This window comes from Eretmochelys imbricata, chromosome 2 (assembly GCF_965152235.1).
Source record: "Eretmochelys imbricata isolate rEreImb1 chromosome 2, rEreImb1.hap1, whole genome shotgun sequence".
Lineage (NCBI taxonomy): Eukaryota > Metazoa > Chordata > Testudines > Cheloniidae > Eretmochelys > Eretmochelys imbricata.
Genome location: NC_135573.1, coordinates 107,497,969 through 107,513,694, shown reverse-complemented (window position 1 = coordinate 107,513,694; position 15,726 = coordinate 107,497,969). Strand labels below are relative to the sequence as shown.

The following is a 15,726-nucleotide window of genomic DNA, read 5'->3' as shown; positions in this document are numbered from 1 at the left end:
TTATACAAAAATGTGTTGGAGTAGTGAGTATGTCAGGCCTTAGAAGAGTTGCTGACACAGAGTAGTAAATCACAAATAGGCCTCTCTGTCAAAAACACTTTGGGAAATTAGGGCCATGTGTTTAGCAATTTGGATTTAAGTGCTTAAGTAAATATACTTTTCTTCCTGGTTGTTCCTGATACACTTTAGCTCAATTATAGGTTCACTGTTGTTAAAGTCTTTGCTGTATCATTTGTTCTTGAAGCAAGAAAAACTGTTCCAATGTATTTAGAAAGATCTCATTTCTCTTGCTTTACCAGCAATAGTATAAATTGAGCAGAAGAGTTGGAAGAGTTTATAGTATGTGGTCCATGTTCTGTGACATTCTCAGGAAATTATAAGATCCTGCAGTTTTGTAAGATCAGGAAAGTGTGGCTTTGGCCTCTGTCCTCGGGGCATGCCCATCTCTTCTCAAATGTGCTTGCTATGTATCAGGCACCTCAGCTGCAAAGGCCTTTATGATTATTTTTTGTGTTCTCAGTATATTTTTATGATAATTGGTTATATTGAAAGAATCTGCTTTACAAAGAGAGTGAGGATGTTGTTATGGTTTTAATATTTATTCTATCATAACACCAATGGTATGTCTACACTGCAGTGTAAGCCCAAGGTTAGTGGAACTCAAATTAGCAGGCCCTGGGTTTCTTAACATAGGGTTTCTTAACCTAGGACTTGAGTGTCTACACACATTTGTAACCCAGGTTAGGAGTTGTTGAACCCCGGATCCCAGCCTGGGGCTCCAGAGTCTACACTGAATTATGTGGGCCCAAATCCAACCACCCATAGCCCAAACTTTCTAGCACCCTCCCAAAATGTGGCTGCTCTAGCCATTTGTTCATGGTGCAGTGTGGGAAAACTTGATTGTCCAGAGGACAAAGAAGGTTGACCCATGAGATTGTGGAATTATTTTGGCAGACTTGGAGAGCATGAGTCCAGTGGGGCTACACCTACACTGCAAAGCAACAGGGCTTGACTGCTGTGTCCTGGCTTGACTCAAGCTCAGACCCTCCATCTTCCTGGGACCCTGGGTCTGAGCCCTGAGTTAGTGCAATTTGTGTGTAGATGGAAGGGGGGTTAAGCCTGAGCCTGAGTGCAACCCCTGGGCTTATGTTGAAATGTAGAGGTACCCCAAGAGGCCACAATAAAGATAAGGGTGAGGCTCTCTATAAACACCTATGGACATTGTTTATGCCATGAAAATCTTACAGCTGAAGAACCAACAGGTTATCATGTAATAAAGAGATGAAAACAGAAAGATTTAGAGACATCTAGTAGAGTTATCTTGAGCAAGTAACCTTCAGAGGTGTTTGGATCTGATTCCTGATGTAAATTTTGCACCTCACACCCACCTCTTTTGTGTGCCAAAGGCATTACTCAGGCAATTAAGCAGAGTTAAAAAGAGCAGACTTAATGCTGAATAGCTCTTTGGGAGTACAAATGGGAGATATTACCCAACAGAGACTTTTAGGAGGAGGTAGAGCATGCAGGTGAATGAGATTTGAGTTTTTCAGGTTTCACACTGACCTCTCACCAAAACTCTGGTTTCTGAATGAAAACTGTGGTGATTTGAGTCCTAAGACATTCAACATAGGAAATGTCTGTACCATCTGAACAATTTCTTTTAAAGGTTCTCGTGCCAAAGAACCCTGAATTCATGGGTAAAATGGTAGAAGTGGACATTTATGAAGCAGGGAAACATTTTATGAAGGGGCGGCCAGTGTCAGATGCCAATGTGTTCACTCCATCCATCACCAGACCGCTAGCAAAAGGACAGGTTTCCGGTATAACAGAGGTGAGTAAAAGACATTTTCTCCTTTACTACACTAGTAAAACAACAGCTGTTCAAGAATAAGGATTCCAGGCTATGTTTCTGTTTTCATTTATAGTTCCCTTTTTATGTATGCATGAAGTTTTAATCTTCTGACAGTTTGAAATCTGAATTTAAAAGATGTTTTTGCTAATGCCCATAGCTTTATTTTTTTGCTCGTAAAGACCATAATAAACTTGTTTCTTGTTCCAGGATGTAACATGGAGAAAGAAATTATTAGCAGGGAAAAGATGCAACACTGGTGATTTATATAGTCTAGTATATCTCTAACCTAGTAAACTTTAGGAAAGAATTGTGTATTTTTCTTTATCAAAATATTTGTAATATAGAATACATGAATTTTAGGCCTGTATTAAAATACCTCAATGTACATCATTCCAGAGGTTCAGATTTTACCAGTAGAGAGAAGTATTCTATACTTCTAACATATATGGTCAAAGCTAGACAGCTGATTTAGTCATGCAGAGAACATAAAACTTTTTTTCTTTTTTTAAAGGTAACTTTATCCTGTATTTTATACCTTGGCAAATATGGCAGTTTGCCAAGTGTTCTCTTACATGTCATGGAGCTCCTGTTGTAAAAGCTGATGGAGTGTGAAATGAAAATGTGTATCACATTTCTAGGCATCATTTGATGTCCTTTCTCCAGCAGAATTGTTCGGAGCTCCAAAAATATATGTAGCAGTAGTTTAGTGTATGGAAGAAAGATACCTGACAATTTATTTAGTCACCTTGCTGCTTTTTCCTTTTTACAGTAAATTGTAGACAAATATGAACAAGAAAAAACATTTCAGTCATTGTTACAGTTTGAGATGGTTGTTTTAAAATAGACACTTATGGACTAATACTCATAAGTTAGAATGGTGGTATCTTGAAGGGGTTTGGCTGTGGAAAAACAGTACAACAGTGTAATAAATCTGTACATGCAGTAATGTGTTTGACACATCATAAAACATAAGTAATAACTTCATTGTGTGTGTGTGTGTGTGTTGGGTTTTTGGCCTGGCATAGGACTGTTAAGGGAGTAAGCAGCCAAAATCTCAAAGTGTCTGATTGGACTTTATAACTACTTAAACACGGCTGGTTTTTTCATCATGTTTTTTTAAAATAATCCACTGGAACAGAACCAGAGCTGTCATTAAGCTGAGTATGTGCTGCCAAAAGCTTGTACCATGGGAATGAGCAGACTGAATGCTGACTGATAGTTTATATATTAAAAGAGAGAGAAAAAATTATTAGAACCAACATGATTCAAGTGGTTTCAAAACAACTATGGAGACAGAGGCAAGGTGCACAGTTCTCAGGTGATGTGCTACTGCCATTTGACCAGCTCCTGTACTGTCCAGATGCAAGGCAACAACAGGGATATGAAACACTAAATGGCTTTCAAAACTTTTTTGGCTGATTGAGTTTGTTCAAGGAGTTGTATTACTTATATTTTCTTTATTGGACATGTTAAAAAAAGACTGCATGACCTAGAGCTGTAGCTACCTGTGTCGTCTTCAATAGTGGGAAGCTAAATCTGACGGTTTTGAACCATGCTTCAGTCATTTTATACTTCCTGCAGTTAGTTTCAGTATTTCCCACTAACAGATGTTTCTCTAATACTCAGGAGATGATTCTGGTACATACCCTGCTAGGAAATACATAGGATAGCACTCTGATGGGTTTTTTTCTTTATTGCTTTTACTTGGAAGAAAAGATACTCTTAATATTTATTATTAGGGTTGGGCGTTTGGCAAAATTTTGAGGGACAGTTTTTTGTCCCCCGTGGATCTGCTTGAGAAAACCAATTCTAGCTCAGAATTTTTGTGCAAAAAATGCATGACAGCCATCTTTGATGTCTTTGGCTTATGGAAAGAAAACAGGGAGATGTATGTGTGACTGTATGTTGCTCTTTACATTTATAATATGTTATATTCATATATATGAACACAACAGATTGGGGGAATGGAGACATCTTGGAAAATATATATTCTATTCTGCCTCTAGAAGTGAAACAGGGCTCTGCAATATTGCCAACCTCAAGAGATCAAAAATCATGAGATTGGCCCCCAAAATCATGAGATTGGCCCGCAAAATCATGAGGGTTTTTTGTTTTGTTTTTTAAATCAGGTCATGTTTTTAGTGCATCTTTTGTCTCAACTCTCCTCTACTTTTCTGCCAAAGTCTGTGATAATTTCTGGTTGAAAAGTCAGCCTTTAATGCACACAGATATGGACACCTCTCTCTGGCTGCTGACATAGAGACTCCACTTACCCTTTCCTCGACCCTAAGATAGAGGAACAGCCATTCATTTCTTATTATTGTTTTGATTCTCTCCCCTTCTAGTTTATTTTCTTTGATAAAAGAAAGATTGGATGGCAAATAGCTTGAGAACCACTGACCTACTTAATGAATCACGACTCTCGCTCACATATAGAAACTTATAATACTTTTTAGGGTTGATGAGTTACAGATATATATATTAAAAAACTTTACATTAATTCCTTCTTTCTGAATTTAGCTGAACAGTGTGTGGATGAGTATGTCAGGAAGGGGTCTTAGAAAAAATGAACATTGTACATTGTATGCAACAGCAGAAGAGAAATATGCTTCTGCTTATGTTTATGTAGTACTTCAATAAAAGAACAAATGACATTCACAAGTAAGTATGAAATAACTAATCAGTGTTAGCTAACGGGCAGTTGACCAGTAACCAGCCTCCTTGGGGAGCACAGTGTTATGTAATGTCTCTTCATTAAATATTTTTTAAAAGTAAGTGTTGTAAGTACTTATAATATTCCAAAATTGACAGTGTTTCAATGCAAAGACGTATTCATATAAGCGATAATGTCACAGTAAAAACAATGTGGGCTTGGTTTAGCCTTCTGCAATAAGCAGCACTTCCCAGACTTCCCACCCAAACTTTTCTGCCCCTGAGACTGGGCCTCGCACCCCACCCATGCTGCCTCTGCTTCCCTCTGCTCCAGACCCCCCTGCCACAACTCTTTCTTCATGCCTCCCCATGTCCCACTTTACCCTATTCCCCCAAATCTGCCTCCCCACTGCCCTTCCTCCCCCTCATCCTCTCCACCCTTTCAGTATCTCTTCTGCTCCTCACAATTCCCTGTGTTGCCTCCTGAACCATACAGTGGCAGTCATTTTGCCTGTGGCCTGGCTTCAGTCTCAATCAAAAGAGTGGGAGGTAGAAGCTCACTTTATTAAGGACAGCCTCACTTTCACATGCAGCAACACTGTAGGGACCTGGCAGCCATCTTGCTGGCTTTAGCCACATTGACAGTAATAGGAGATAATCGTTATATTGAATAAGAGAAAATTCATGAGTGGACAGCTTTTCATCATGTGTTCATCAGACACATTAAAAAACACCTCAGAGTCTCTACAGTTGCAATAAAATTATGTGAGTTGGCAATACTAGACTGTACCAGTTTTTGAAAGAGGAAATGCAAAACTCATGGATTTTGATTATTTGTTGTAACTATGGAAAAGCTAAACAGGTTTCAGAGTAACAGCCGTGTTAGTCTGTATTTGCAAAAAGAAAAGGAGTACTTGTGGCACCTTAGAGACTAACCAATTTATTTGAGCATAAGCTTTCGTGAGCTACAGCTCACTTCATCGGATGCATACCGTGGAAAATACAGAAGATGTTTTTATACACACAGACCATGAAAAAATGGGTGTTTATCAGTACAAAAGGTTTATCACTACAAAAAGTACAAAACTACTGCTGGGGTGGGGGGGAGAGAAAACCTTTTGTAGTGATGAACACCCATTTTTTCATGGTCTGTGTGTATAAAAACATCTTCTGTATTTTCCACAGTATGCATCCGATGAAGTGAGCTGTAGCTCACGAAAGCTTATGCTCAAATAAATTGGTTAGTCTCTAAGGTGCCACAAGTACTCCTTTTCTTTTAACAAATAAACAGTATGTGGGATGGAGGAGAAATTTTAAATGATGCTTGTACAAAAATTCAAACGTACAGCCCTCTTCCCTCCTGCCTTCCCAACCCCTTCCACATACAAACAGGCTGAGCCAGTTTTGAGGTTCCAAGGAGTTGGCAGCTGTAAGATGGTAACCAGCTGCCAGATGGTTCTTTTATGAGCCATCAGATGTCTGTCACTCAGCATAACTGTCCCTTAGACAGCTAGAAGCTCTTGTACTTAGAAGCCTGTATCTTGCAGCTGGCAATGCAAGCAGCTGAGATACCTAGGGGATTTGAGATAGATTTACATACAGAGTCACCAGTACTGGTCCCTCTTCTGCTTCTGTCAGTGGTCCTCTCATTGCAAATTTCTGTTCTCATCCTTTCGCTGTCCGTTGGGATGGAACAGGTTTTCAAAATGGCAGCCATTTGAAGAGGCATCTGAATTTAAATTTAAATATAGGCAGTCTGGAGCAAGAGGAGTGAATAAGAAGGATATAGGTCCCATCTCAGTGAAGCACTTAAGCATATGCTTATGTCCATTCCTATTCAGCAAAGCACTTAAGCATGTGCTTAACTCCCAATTAAGTCAGTGAGACTTCAGTACATGCCTTAAAGTTAGGTACATGCATAGTGCTTTGCTGAATAGGATGGAGTGTTGACTTAGGGCCATGACAGTGGTGATTGATGGCTACAGATATTACAGTACAGCAGCAAAGTAAATATGTTCTCCATAGTGTACCATAAGCATTATTTAGTGTTAGTGTATGTTTCAGTGGTCTCACCAAAAATATGTACTGTTTTGAAAGAGTTTACTGTTTTAAGCAATACTCCCTCTTTCTGCTAGAAACAGAAGAATATTTCAAAATTGTACACATTAAGAGCAAACAATATGATAAAGAATAATTTTTTACAATTGAAAACCTCAGAATGCACAGTTACATGTAAAGCAAGCTGCAAACCAGCATGAACACAGAAAAACTGCATATAAATTACATGATGGGAGAAACCTCAAATGGTGCAGAGTGTAGATGACTGTGAAACTGTGTGGAGTGGAGCTGGACTACTCTCATTGGAAAAAGAAATAGAAGCCCATTCCCTGCCTGCTGCATAACCTCCAGCAGTTTTCCATGATTAGCCCACAGAGAGCACTCAAATTACAATTCAAAATTAGCCAAAATGGCTTCTGCTGCCCCACTTGACAAACATGGGTGAGACTCAGGCAATCAGGGAACCAGAGTCAGTGTCATGTAAGTTGTGACCAGTCACCGTTGACCATACTTGAACTTCAAAGAGGTAATGCAAAAATTTCACACAATCTTTCATAAAGATTTTACTGATATCATAAAATCTTCCTAATTTAGTAAATATTTTTGCCAACTCATAAGCAGACAAAGTTTGAAGGAATATTTCACGCAGCTTTTTTTGTTGCTTTTTTAAAAAACGTTTAAAAGTACATCTCATGTATACATAAGTTGAATACATGTTGGTTAAGGATAATAAAAGCTTCTTCTCACAGCTACCTTCCCCATCAAATCCCACCCTCTTAGAAAAAGCCTGAGTAAATAGATGGGCCTGGCAAAATGCCCTGAAGTTCAACCACCTTTGGCTCTGTTGGAAAAAGGGAGGAAGTGAGCCTCAGAATCAAGGGCTCTGAACTTAAGAAAGCCCAACCTTCAGGTGAACAGATCTAGGGACTGTAGTAGATGTGTTATATTCTAAAGCACTGCACAGCTGTTGTTTATCTGGACCAAAATTTTGCCTTAAAAGTAGAATTTTCAGTAAGAGCCACTGACAAGTGTACAGTTATATTGATTCATAGGAAGATTAGTTTCAAACAAGTAAACTATGATGATTACATTCTTCCCAGAAAAAAGAAAAGGAGTACTTGTGGCACCTTAGAGACTAACAAATTTATTAGAGCATAAGCTATAAGGTGGATAGAAAGTTGGCTAGATTGTCAGGCTCAACGGGTAGCAATCAATGGCTCCATGTCTATTTGGCAGCCGGTATCAAGTGGAGTGCCCCAAGGGTCGTAAGTTAGTTCCTTCCTTTTCTTCAAGGTGAGAAGGAAGTCTGGGAAGTGCTCCTTCTTGCAGAAGGCTAAACCAAGCCCACATTGTTTTTACTGCATTGCCTACAGACCGAGGGACGTGATCATTCCCCTCTATTCGACATTGGTGAGGCCTCATCTGGAGTACTGTGTCCAGTTTTGGGCCCCACTCTACAGGAAGGATGTGGAAAAATTGGAAAACGTCCAGCAGAGGGCAACAAAAATGATTAGAGGACTGGAACACATGACTTATGAGGAGGGGCTGAGGGAACTGGGATTGTTTAGTCTGCAGAAGAGAAGAATATGGGGGGATTTGATAGCTGCTTTCAACTACCTGAAAGGGGGTTCTAAAGAGGATGGCTCTAGCCTGTTCTCAGTGGTAGCAGATGACAGAACCAGGAGTAATGGTCTCAAGTTGCAGTGGGGGAGGTTTAGGTTGGATATTAGGAAAAACTTTTTCACTAGGAGGGTGGTGAAACACTGGAATGCGTTACCTAGGGAGGTGGTGGAATCTCCTTCCTTAGAAGTTTTTAAGGTCAGGCTTGACAAATCCCTGGCTGGGACGATTTAGTTGGGGATTGGTCCTGCTTTGAGCAGGGGGTTGGACTAGATGACCCTGACATTCCAACCCTGACATTCTATGATTCTCACTAAAGCTTATGCTCTAATAAATTTGTTAGTCTATAAGGTGCCACAAGTACTCCTTTTCTTTTTACCGACACAGACTAACACGGCTGCTACTCTGAAACCATTCTTCCCAGATTTCTCCTGGTTTAGACTGGTGTAAACTCTGCTCCAGCAGTAGAAAGTTGGCCAGTGGGGGATATAGCCATGGTGGGAATTTACATCCCATTGTGCCAGATTACGTGCCATTTCAGCAAAGGCCATAAGCAAGTGCCTAAATCCAGTTAAAATCAATGGGACTTAAGCATATGCTTAAGGGCTTTGCTGAATCACGGTCCTAATGAATCTAGCAAAATGTCTACACGCTTTGGGCATTTGAAAAAAATTGTTGATTATTTTCTAGTTCCAAGCAAACTTGTCATGAATTATTGCCTGCAATCTTTTTTTTTTTAAGCAGATAATGCAAATGTGTATCTTAATTCTACAATTAATTATTAGGTCTGTTGAGTTTCATAAAAGATAAAAATATGAAGTAAAGCTATAGACATGATATCCCTACATGTATGTACATAGGACCTGATTCGGCAAAACACTTAATGTGCATCCCTATTCAAAAGAGCACTTAAGCAAGCATAACCATGTGCTTAAATGATGTGACAAATAGAGATTGACTTAACCATGTCCTTAAATGCTTTGCTGAATTGTTGTTCATGTTATTGCTGTGCATACTGAGTTTACTGTCAATGCTTAATAAATAAAATAACTATCAGGAATAAGCATCATAACTGTATGACAATGGTCCGAATGTTATTTACCTTTTAAGTAGCATTTCATGTGCTTCATTAAATTGCATTAAGTATGGGTTAAATCTTGTCATAGATCTGTGGGCTTGCTTAAACTCTCTGAGGGCTTTTCAGCATAAAAAAACCAAAGGAAAGCACAAGTTTCCTACTTAAGGATTAAACTAAATTAGAGCACCCGTAAGAAAGCAAAAACCTGCAAGAGAACTGCTCTGTTGTTAGAAATTCAAACAGGAGGAGTTAAAACTTATGCACTACAAAAATGATTCCACTTGTTTACACAAGCTCTGTGTCACGAGGAGGACAAGTGAAACAGTTAAGCTGCAAGCTGAGGAATTTATAATAGTAAAGAACAGTGTTAATGGTCTCAGGGAGAAGCTAGGGGCAAGGCTGTCAGTCATAATTGAATATATCACCATATACAGATCCGCTGAGTCTGAGATCCCTTTGGTGGGAAATTTTCACCATATGACAAAATGGTAGAAAGGAAAAAATATTCTTTACAGAAAAAGACTATCTGAATGTATAGGCATGCTGATTTTGGGTTTATCATAACTCTGGTTTTCTTAATATGCCTCAGTTCCCCTTCCTCTTGATACAAATTTAGATATCTCTTCAGTCAGCTGATTTATACACTGTTTCAATTGCTGTCCATGGTAACTTGTTCCACATGTTTTATTACCCTTTGTGTGAACTAGTTCTGCCAGAGTTCCATATTTATAATGTTTCTCATTTCATAATTCTTAGCTTGTTCCCTAGGTTAAGACTTTTAAAAATAAAAAAGGATCTTTGGGAGAAGTGAGCAGCAGCCAGAAGAGAAACTGGGGGAATGAGCCTCCCCAGTGGTTGGTCAGTCAATCTGTCTTTGTCTGTTTATTTCATGGGATCTGGTGACATTTCACCTCAGGATGTCTCTCTAAACTCTAGAAGAGCTTCACTCTCACAGTCAGCAGAGATGTTTTTTCTAGTCACTTAGCAAAAGGTGACCCTTAAACTTAACCAAATCTGATCTCTGCTGTCAGCAAACAGAAAAGCCTTGTTTATAGGCTGCCAAAAAGAACAGTCAACAAAGTATGGCTTAAAGGGGAGTCTCTGATTTTAGGGAGAAAGTGCTCCCTCACAGGCAAAATAATATGGAGATGGGAAAAAATACACTCTCTACTAAAGCAGGAATGAAATAAATAGATCTCTAAAATCTGAAGAGGAGACTTTCTTCAAGGACTTAGGGTTGGTCTATACTAAAAGTTTTACTGGCATAGCTATGTAGGTTGGGGGGGCGGGTGGGAATCACACTGACATTGCTATGCCGGCAAAAGCCCTAGTGTAGATGCAGTTATACCAGCAAAAAAGTCCTTTTGCTGGAATAACATATTTCACTTAAGGAACTGATATGAGCTATTCTTGAAAAAGAACTGTTTTGATACCATGAGCTGCACCTCTATTGAGGGTGTATAATTCTGTGAGTATGTCTATACTGACAAACCTTTTTAAATGTACACAAGGCCTTGGAAAGAGACATGCAAGATCTGTCTGACCAGGAAACTGAAATAGAATCTGGTCAGATACCATTTTTGTAACAGAGAAAAGTTTTGAAACAGTTAAAAATGGGAAACAGTACCTAGAACTAAATATTGTTGAATTAAAGTGAAAAAAGAACAAGAAAACAAATTAAGGATCAAAGGAGTCCCAGAGAACAATGAGATGGAGAACCTAAAATCATCTGTAGAAACCCTATTTAGAGACTTACTTAGGAAGGATGAGAATTCTCTTATATTAATCAATAGAGCTCACAAAACTCTACCTCCACTGAAGATTATCAGAAACAGAGTGGACCTATTTCACTGTCCTGGGGCAAGCATATAAAATTTTATAAGGACCTCTCTTCCCTCACCTTGAAGAAAAGGAAGGAACTAAGTTAGGACCGTAGGGCTACTGTAGAAAATCTTTGGGGGGGGGGGCAGAGGGGCTTCCCCTTTATGCTATATTTCAAAAAAAAAAAAAAACAGCATTTTCTTATATAGGAGACATAGATCTCTGAAGGACCCGAGGATAGAATTTGATCAGGAAGATTTGGAAGAAAATAGCCATGGTGAGAGATGGAAGCCTAAGAGCACATAGAACCTGGTAAAACTGAAGCTTACCTGAATAAATAGAGAGTGCATCCAAAAGAAATCCTACAGCAAAGAACTTTCTGTTATATGTGTCAGTGTAACAGGGTTGGCACCCACGTCTCGCGAGTGCCCCCTTCTGGTTGGGCGTGTCTGCAGTCTTTAGTTCTGGTGTCCCCTTTTGGTAGTTCTCAGGCAGGTTTGTCAGACACAGCATTCCAGCCGAATCACTCTGTATGTTAACCAGCACAACCCCATTCCGGGGTATACAGTCCACTGGGCCTGTCTCTCTCTAGCCCCTTCCCCGGCTTTGGCCTTTAAGTAGTCCAGCTCTGGTATGGGGTTGTATCCCCAGAGCTTCCTCCCTGGAGACACTATCTTCCTACAGGTTTCAGAGTAACAGCCGTGTTAGTCTGTATTCGCAAAAAGAAAAGGAGTACTTGTGGCACCTTAGAGACTAACCAATTTATTTGAGCATGAGCTTTCGTGAGCTACAGCTCACTTGACTCAGTCCCTATTCCATCCCAGCAACCAGCCAGGAGCTCCCTCAGTGCTACCATAGTCCTTGCTAGGAAACTGTCTGTGGCCCTGCTGCTCTTCCAGGCAGCCAGGCCTGCAGTCCTTTCTGCTCCAAGCAGCAACTAACTAGTGCTCAGCAGCCTTTTATATGGCCCTCTTGGGCCCCGACTGGCTGCTTCGCCAACAGCCACTCTAGCCTACTTGCAGGATCTCTCCACTGCTCCTTCCCTGGAATGGGTGTGGCAGAACCCTGAGGCCTTCAGCAGGGGGCCTTTGAGCCTAGTCCACCCCATCACAGTCAAATTATAAATCAGAAAAGTGTGGTGTAGGGGATAGGGAGATCCATTTCTATATTGTCTTTGATTTGTTTATTTATGAGTAAATAAATAAAATAATAAATAAAGTAGATTAAGTTGCTTTCCTTTTTTTGTGGCAGGAGAGGACCCCTCAGCTAATAGCTGGAGAGAGGGATAGGAAGGTGAGGGAGATGGATAAAAGGAAAACAGAAAAGACAAATCAGACACAATACTCCTTAGCCCTAAGTGGAGGAAAACAATATGTAGAAAGGAAAAACAGCTTAGTTTTAAAAATCGTTGAAAAGGTATAAATCTTACCAACCATAAATAGATTTTTAAGATTGTAGTCTAACATGGGTTATAATCTTGCAGAGAAGATGGGTGGGTAATTTATCCCTGTGAGGGTTTTGGTTTTTTTAACTTTCTGTTCTTCATTTTCTCTCCTTTATGGATGCAAACTGAGGTCTATTAATTTGGTCTGATTGTTCCCAGTAATTGGTAACATTTTAAATTGGACAAGCAGCCAGGCATGTAGTCCTGGAAACCAAATAATTATCTGTTCACAGGATCTATGATGGATACATAATATTATCTTTAAATTTCTGGTTGTGCACAAGCTAGTACTACAAATGTAGCATTAAAGGTTGTGGGTCACCCAACTGTGTGCTTATATTGCATTATGTTGTGAGAATTTTTTTTATAAAGCAGAACATTTGTTTGGAATATGCAGGCTTTCAAAAGTTTGTTTTATGAGAAAATATCACCTTCTCTTAATAGATTATTGGAAACTTAACTCCACATTAATGATGTTTGCTTGTGACTATGGTCGAATAGGTTGTTCAAAAAGCTGATGAGGAGTTTGATAGATCCCATTGCTATAGAGCTGAGCAAAGCTTCTCACCTGTAATGAATGAGGAGCTTCATTTCCCACTCATCTCTACTGACTCTGAACTTCTTTTCTCCATTCCCTTTTCCCTCCAAGTCTGATGTTCTTTGGCTGCGACTAGCACTCAAATCCGTTAATTTTATCAGCTTGGATAGGTTACAAACTGCTGGTTTGGACTCCAAGAAAAATATATCACTGTTGCTGCATTAGACTTAAATTTGGCAAAATATCTTAACATGTCTCACTACCCAAGAATGGATGGTTTTCAGCACAACTTAAAAAAATAAATAAAAGAGAAATTTTTTTTCTTGCTGTATAAAATGCTTATTCAGTGAGTTGCATTATATTTAATAAAAATTGGTACAGTATTCAAAAATGTTTGCATTGAGTGGTGTCGAACATATCATTCTTCTGCTCTTGTGCTATCTCCCTCTTTCTGCACTACAATCTAGTGCAGTGCAAGGCGTCCAGCTGGTTACTGCTTTTGTATGTATTCATCCGCTTTATTTAATGTGTTACTCTTGAACACCCTGCTGATTATAAATAGAGGTCATGTTCTATAGTGTTAAATCCCTATTAATTAATCTTTTTTTCTTCTTGTCTTCCAAATACTGGAACAAAGCCATCTGTGGGTATTTAGAAAAAATATGTTGCCTCAGAATGTCAAAGTGTGGGTCTACTCTGAAAAGTGACTTTGTAAAAATGGCATCATGGTGCTCTCTATATATCGATTTTCAGTGACCTATAGATTACCTGCTCTTGGGTAGGAGGAAAGGAGGATGAGGTTGGTGTGTTTTGGATTTTGCTTTTTCTTATTTGTTTTTTTTTTTTGGAATTGGAAGTCCAGCAAAGCTCAATCTGGGCTCTGAAAGTCAAGATGGATTCTTTCTGGCTAATTTATCACCAGCAGAATAGTTTTTGCCATCAGAATTTAGCTAACAATTCTCTTGATCATGCACAAGATGGAATAGAATATGTCTCACTGCCTCAGAACTGGACAGGTCCTGCTATTGCTAAAAGGAATAAAAGGTGGTAGCAGGTTCATATAGTTAAGGGGCCATTTTTATATAATCATTTTCAGAGTAGAACTGTGCTTTGAAGTACGAGGCAAGAAATTTTCTTTCTCGTGTAGTGCCCTGAGCCTACATGTTTTATTTATTCAGAACTCCTAGTGCAGTGGTCCCCAAACTTTTCAGTGTCGTGTCCCCCCCAATCCCTGTCTGCACACCTCCCCTGGGCTGGGAGCAGGGATGTGGCTTGGGGGGTGGGGACGCGGACCAGGGCAAGGGGACCGAGGCTGGGGCCAGCAGCCCAGGCCACAGCTGCACCCTCCTCTGTGTCCCCTTGGGGTGGCATGCCCCACAGTTTGGGGACCTCTGTCCTAGTGGCTTCACTAGAGGAAGCCCTGCAGCCTCAGGATCTGAGATTGTAACTTCACTGAAGGAAAGTCAGTTTCAGATGAAACTGGGTATATTTTGGTTGGTTTCCTCTTTATTTCCAGAAGGATAATGTTATTTGGCTGGATGTCAGCATGTAATCCATTCAGATTACGTAATTATTTTAATCCTATGATGCCCGTGTAGTTAATAGGAATAGAATATGAGTTTGAGGTGATGATTCAGCTGTGGATCAATTTACAGACTATGGAAGGATATGAACACACCAGTCATTTTTTCCTCCCACCTCAAGGGAAGACGTTAGAGCTAAATGTCACTTCTAATTTTGCATTTTATTTCTGTTGCCTGAGTGTATGTCTCATTTTTAGCTTTGTAGCCTACACAAATTCAGTGCCAATTGTATTTTCACATTTCATAGCTGCCTGGTGCCTGCTGGAGCACAGCACTGGGGGCCAGAGGGTGGGGCCTGTCCTTTTCTTCACACGTACAAAATCAAACATTACCTAGCAGTGTATTATCAGTTTCACAAAACACTCTTCAGCTCTCCTACTGACATGCAAGGATGATGTTTAGGTTTTTTTGTCCAGTATGAATTTTAACTGGAAGACTCTTTAGATAGAATGTAAAAGGTCTTTTTTTTCCTAATTTTCCTAATATTTTACTAAATATTCCATTTTATACATTCACCGAGTGTTAATTAGCTTTTAGCATTAAAAATAAAAAGGCAACCGCCGCTAATTTTCTCACTCTGACTGCTCCTTTTGGAGGTCGGTTATTTCCAGCCAGCTGTGCCAGAGAAAGGCAGTATGGGTTTGACATGTATACCTCTCCTAAGAATGGGAATTGGTTCTCGGAAAAGACAAAGATTGACCAAGGACGTTCAGCAGATGTTTATATTACAGTGCTGCTCATAGTGTACATTCATATCCTCTCCTTTCTCTCTACTGGTTGGTGCTCCAAAATAAGATCTTATAACTAGTATTGCGCTTTTTAAAATACTTCTATGTGTTGATTGCATATGTAATGGGAACTACAAATGTGAATCGTGTTTCCACCTTGTCCTCGTCCATCCAGGGCTTTGATCCTAGTAATGGCTTCACATGTATACTTAAGCACTGCAGCACAAAAAAAGCATATTGACCTTTTGAAAGGAAACAGAGTTTTAAAAGGGTTACATAACTTTCTCTCTTAACAGACAAAATGTCAGCAGGAGATTCAGGTGTTCTGGGTATTTTATACACACTGCTGGTC

General features: G+C 39.7%; 1 protein-coding gene across 2 annotated transcripts in view; it reads left to right on the top strand.

Annotated features, from left to right (window-relative positions):
- Window positions 1-15,726, top strand: part of CDKAL1 (CDKAL1 threonylcarbamoyladenosine tRNA methylthiotransferase) — a 652,485-nt gene that overhangs the window by 616,433 nt on the left and 20,326 nt on the right. For both annotated transcript variants that reach the window (XM_077810573.1, XM_077810572.1), the window contains one exon: window positions 1,667-1,831. In XM_077810573.1, the coding sequence (XP_077666699.1) occupies window positions 1,667-1,831 (165 nt within the window). The remainder of the gene's footprint in view (window positions 1-1,666; window positions 1,832-15,726) is intronic.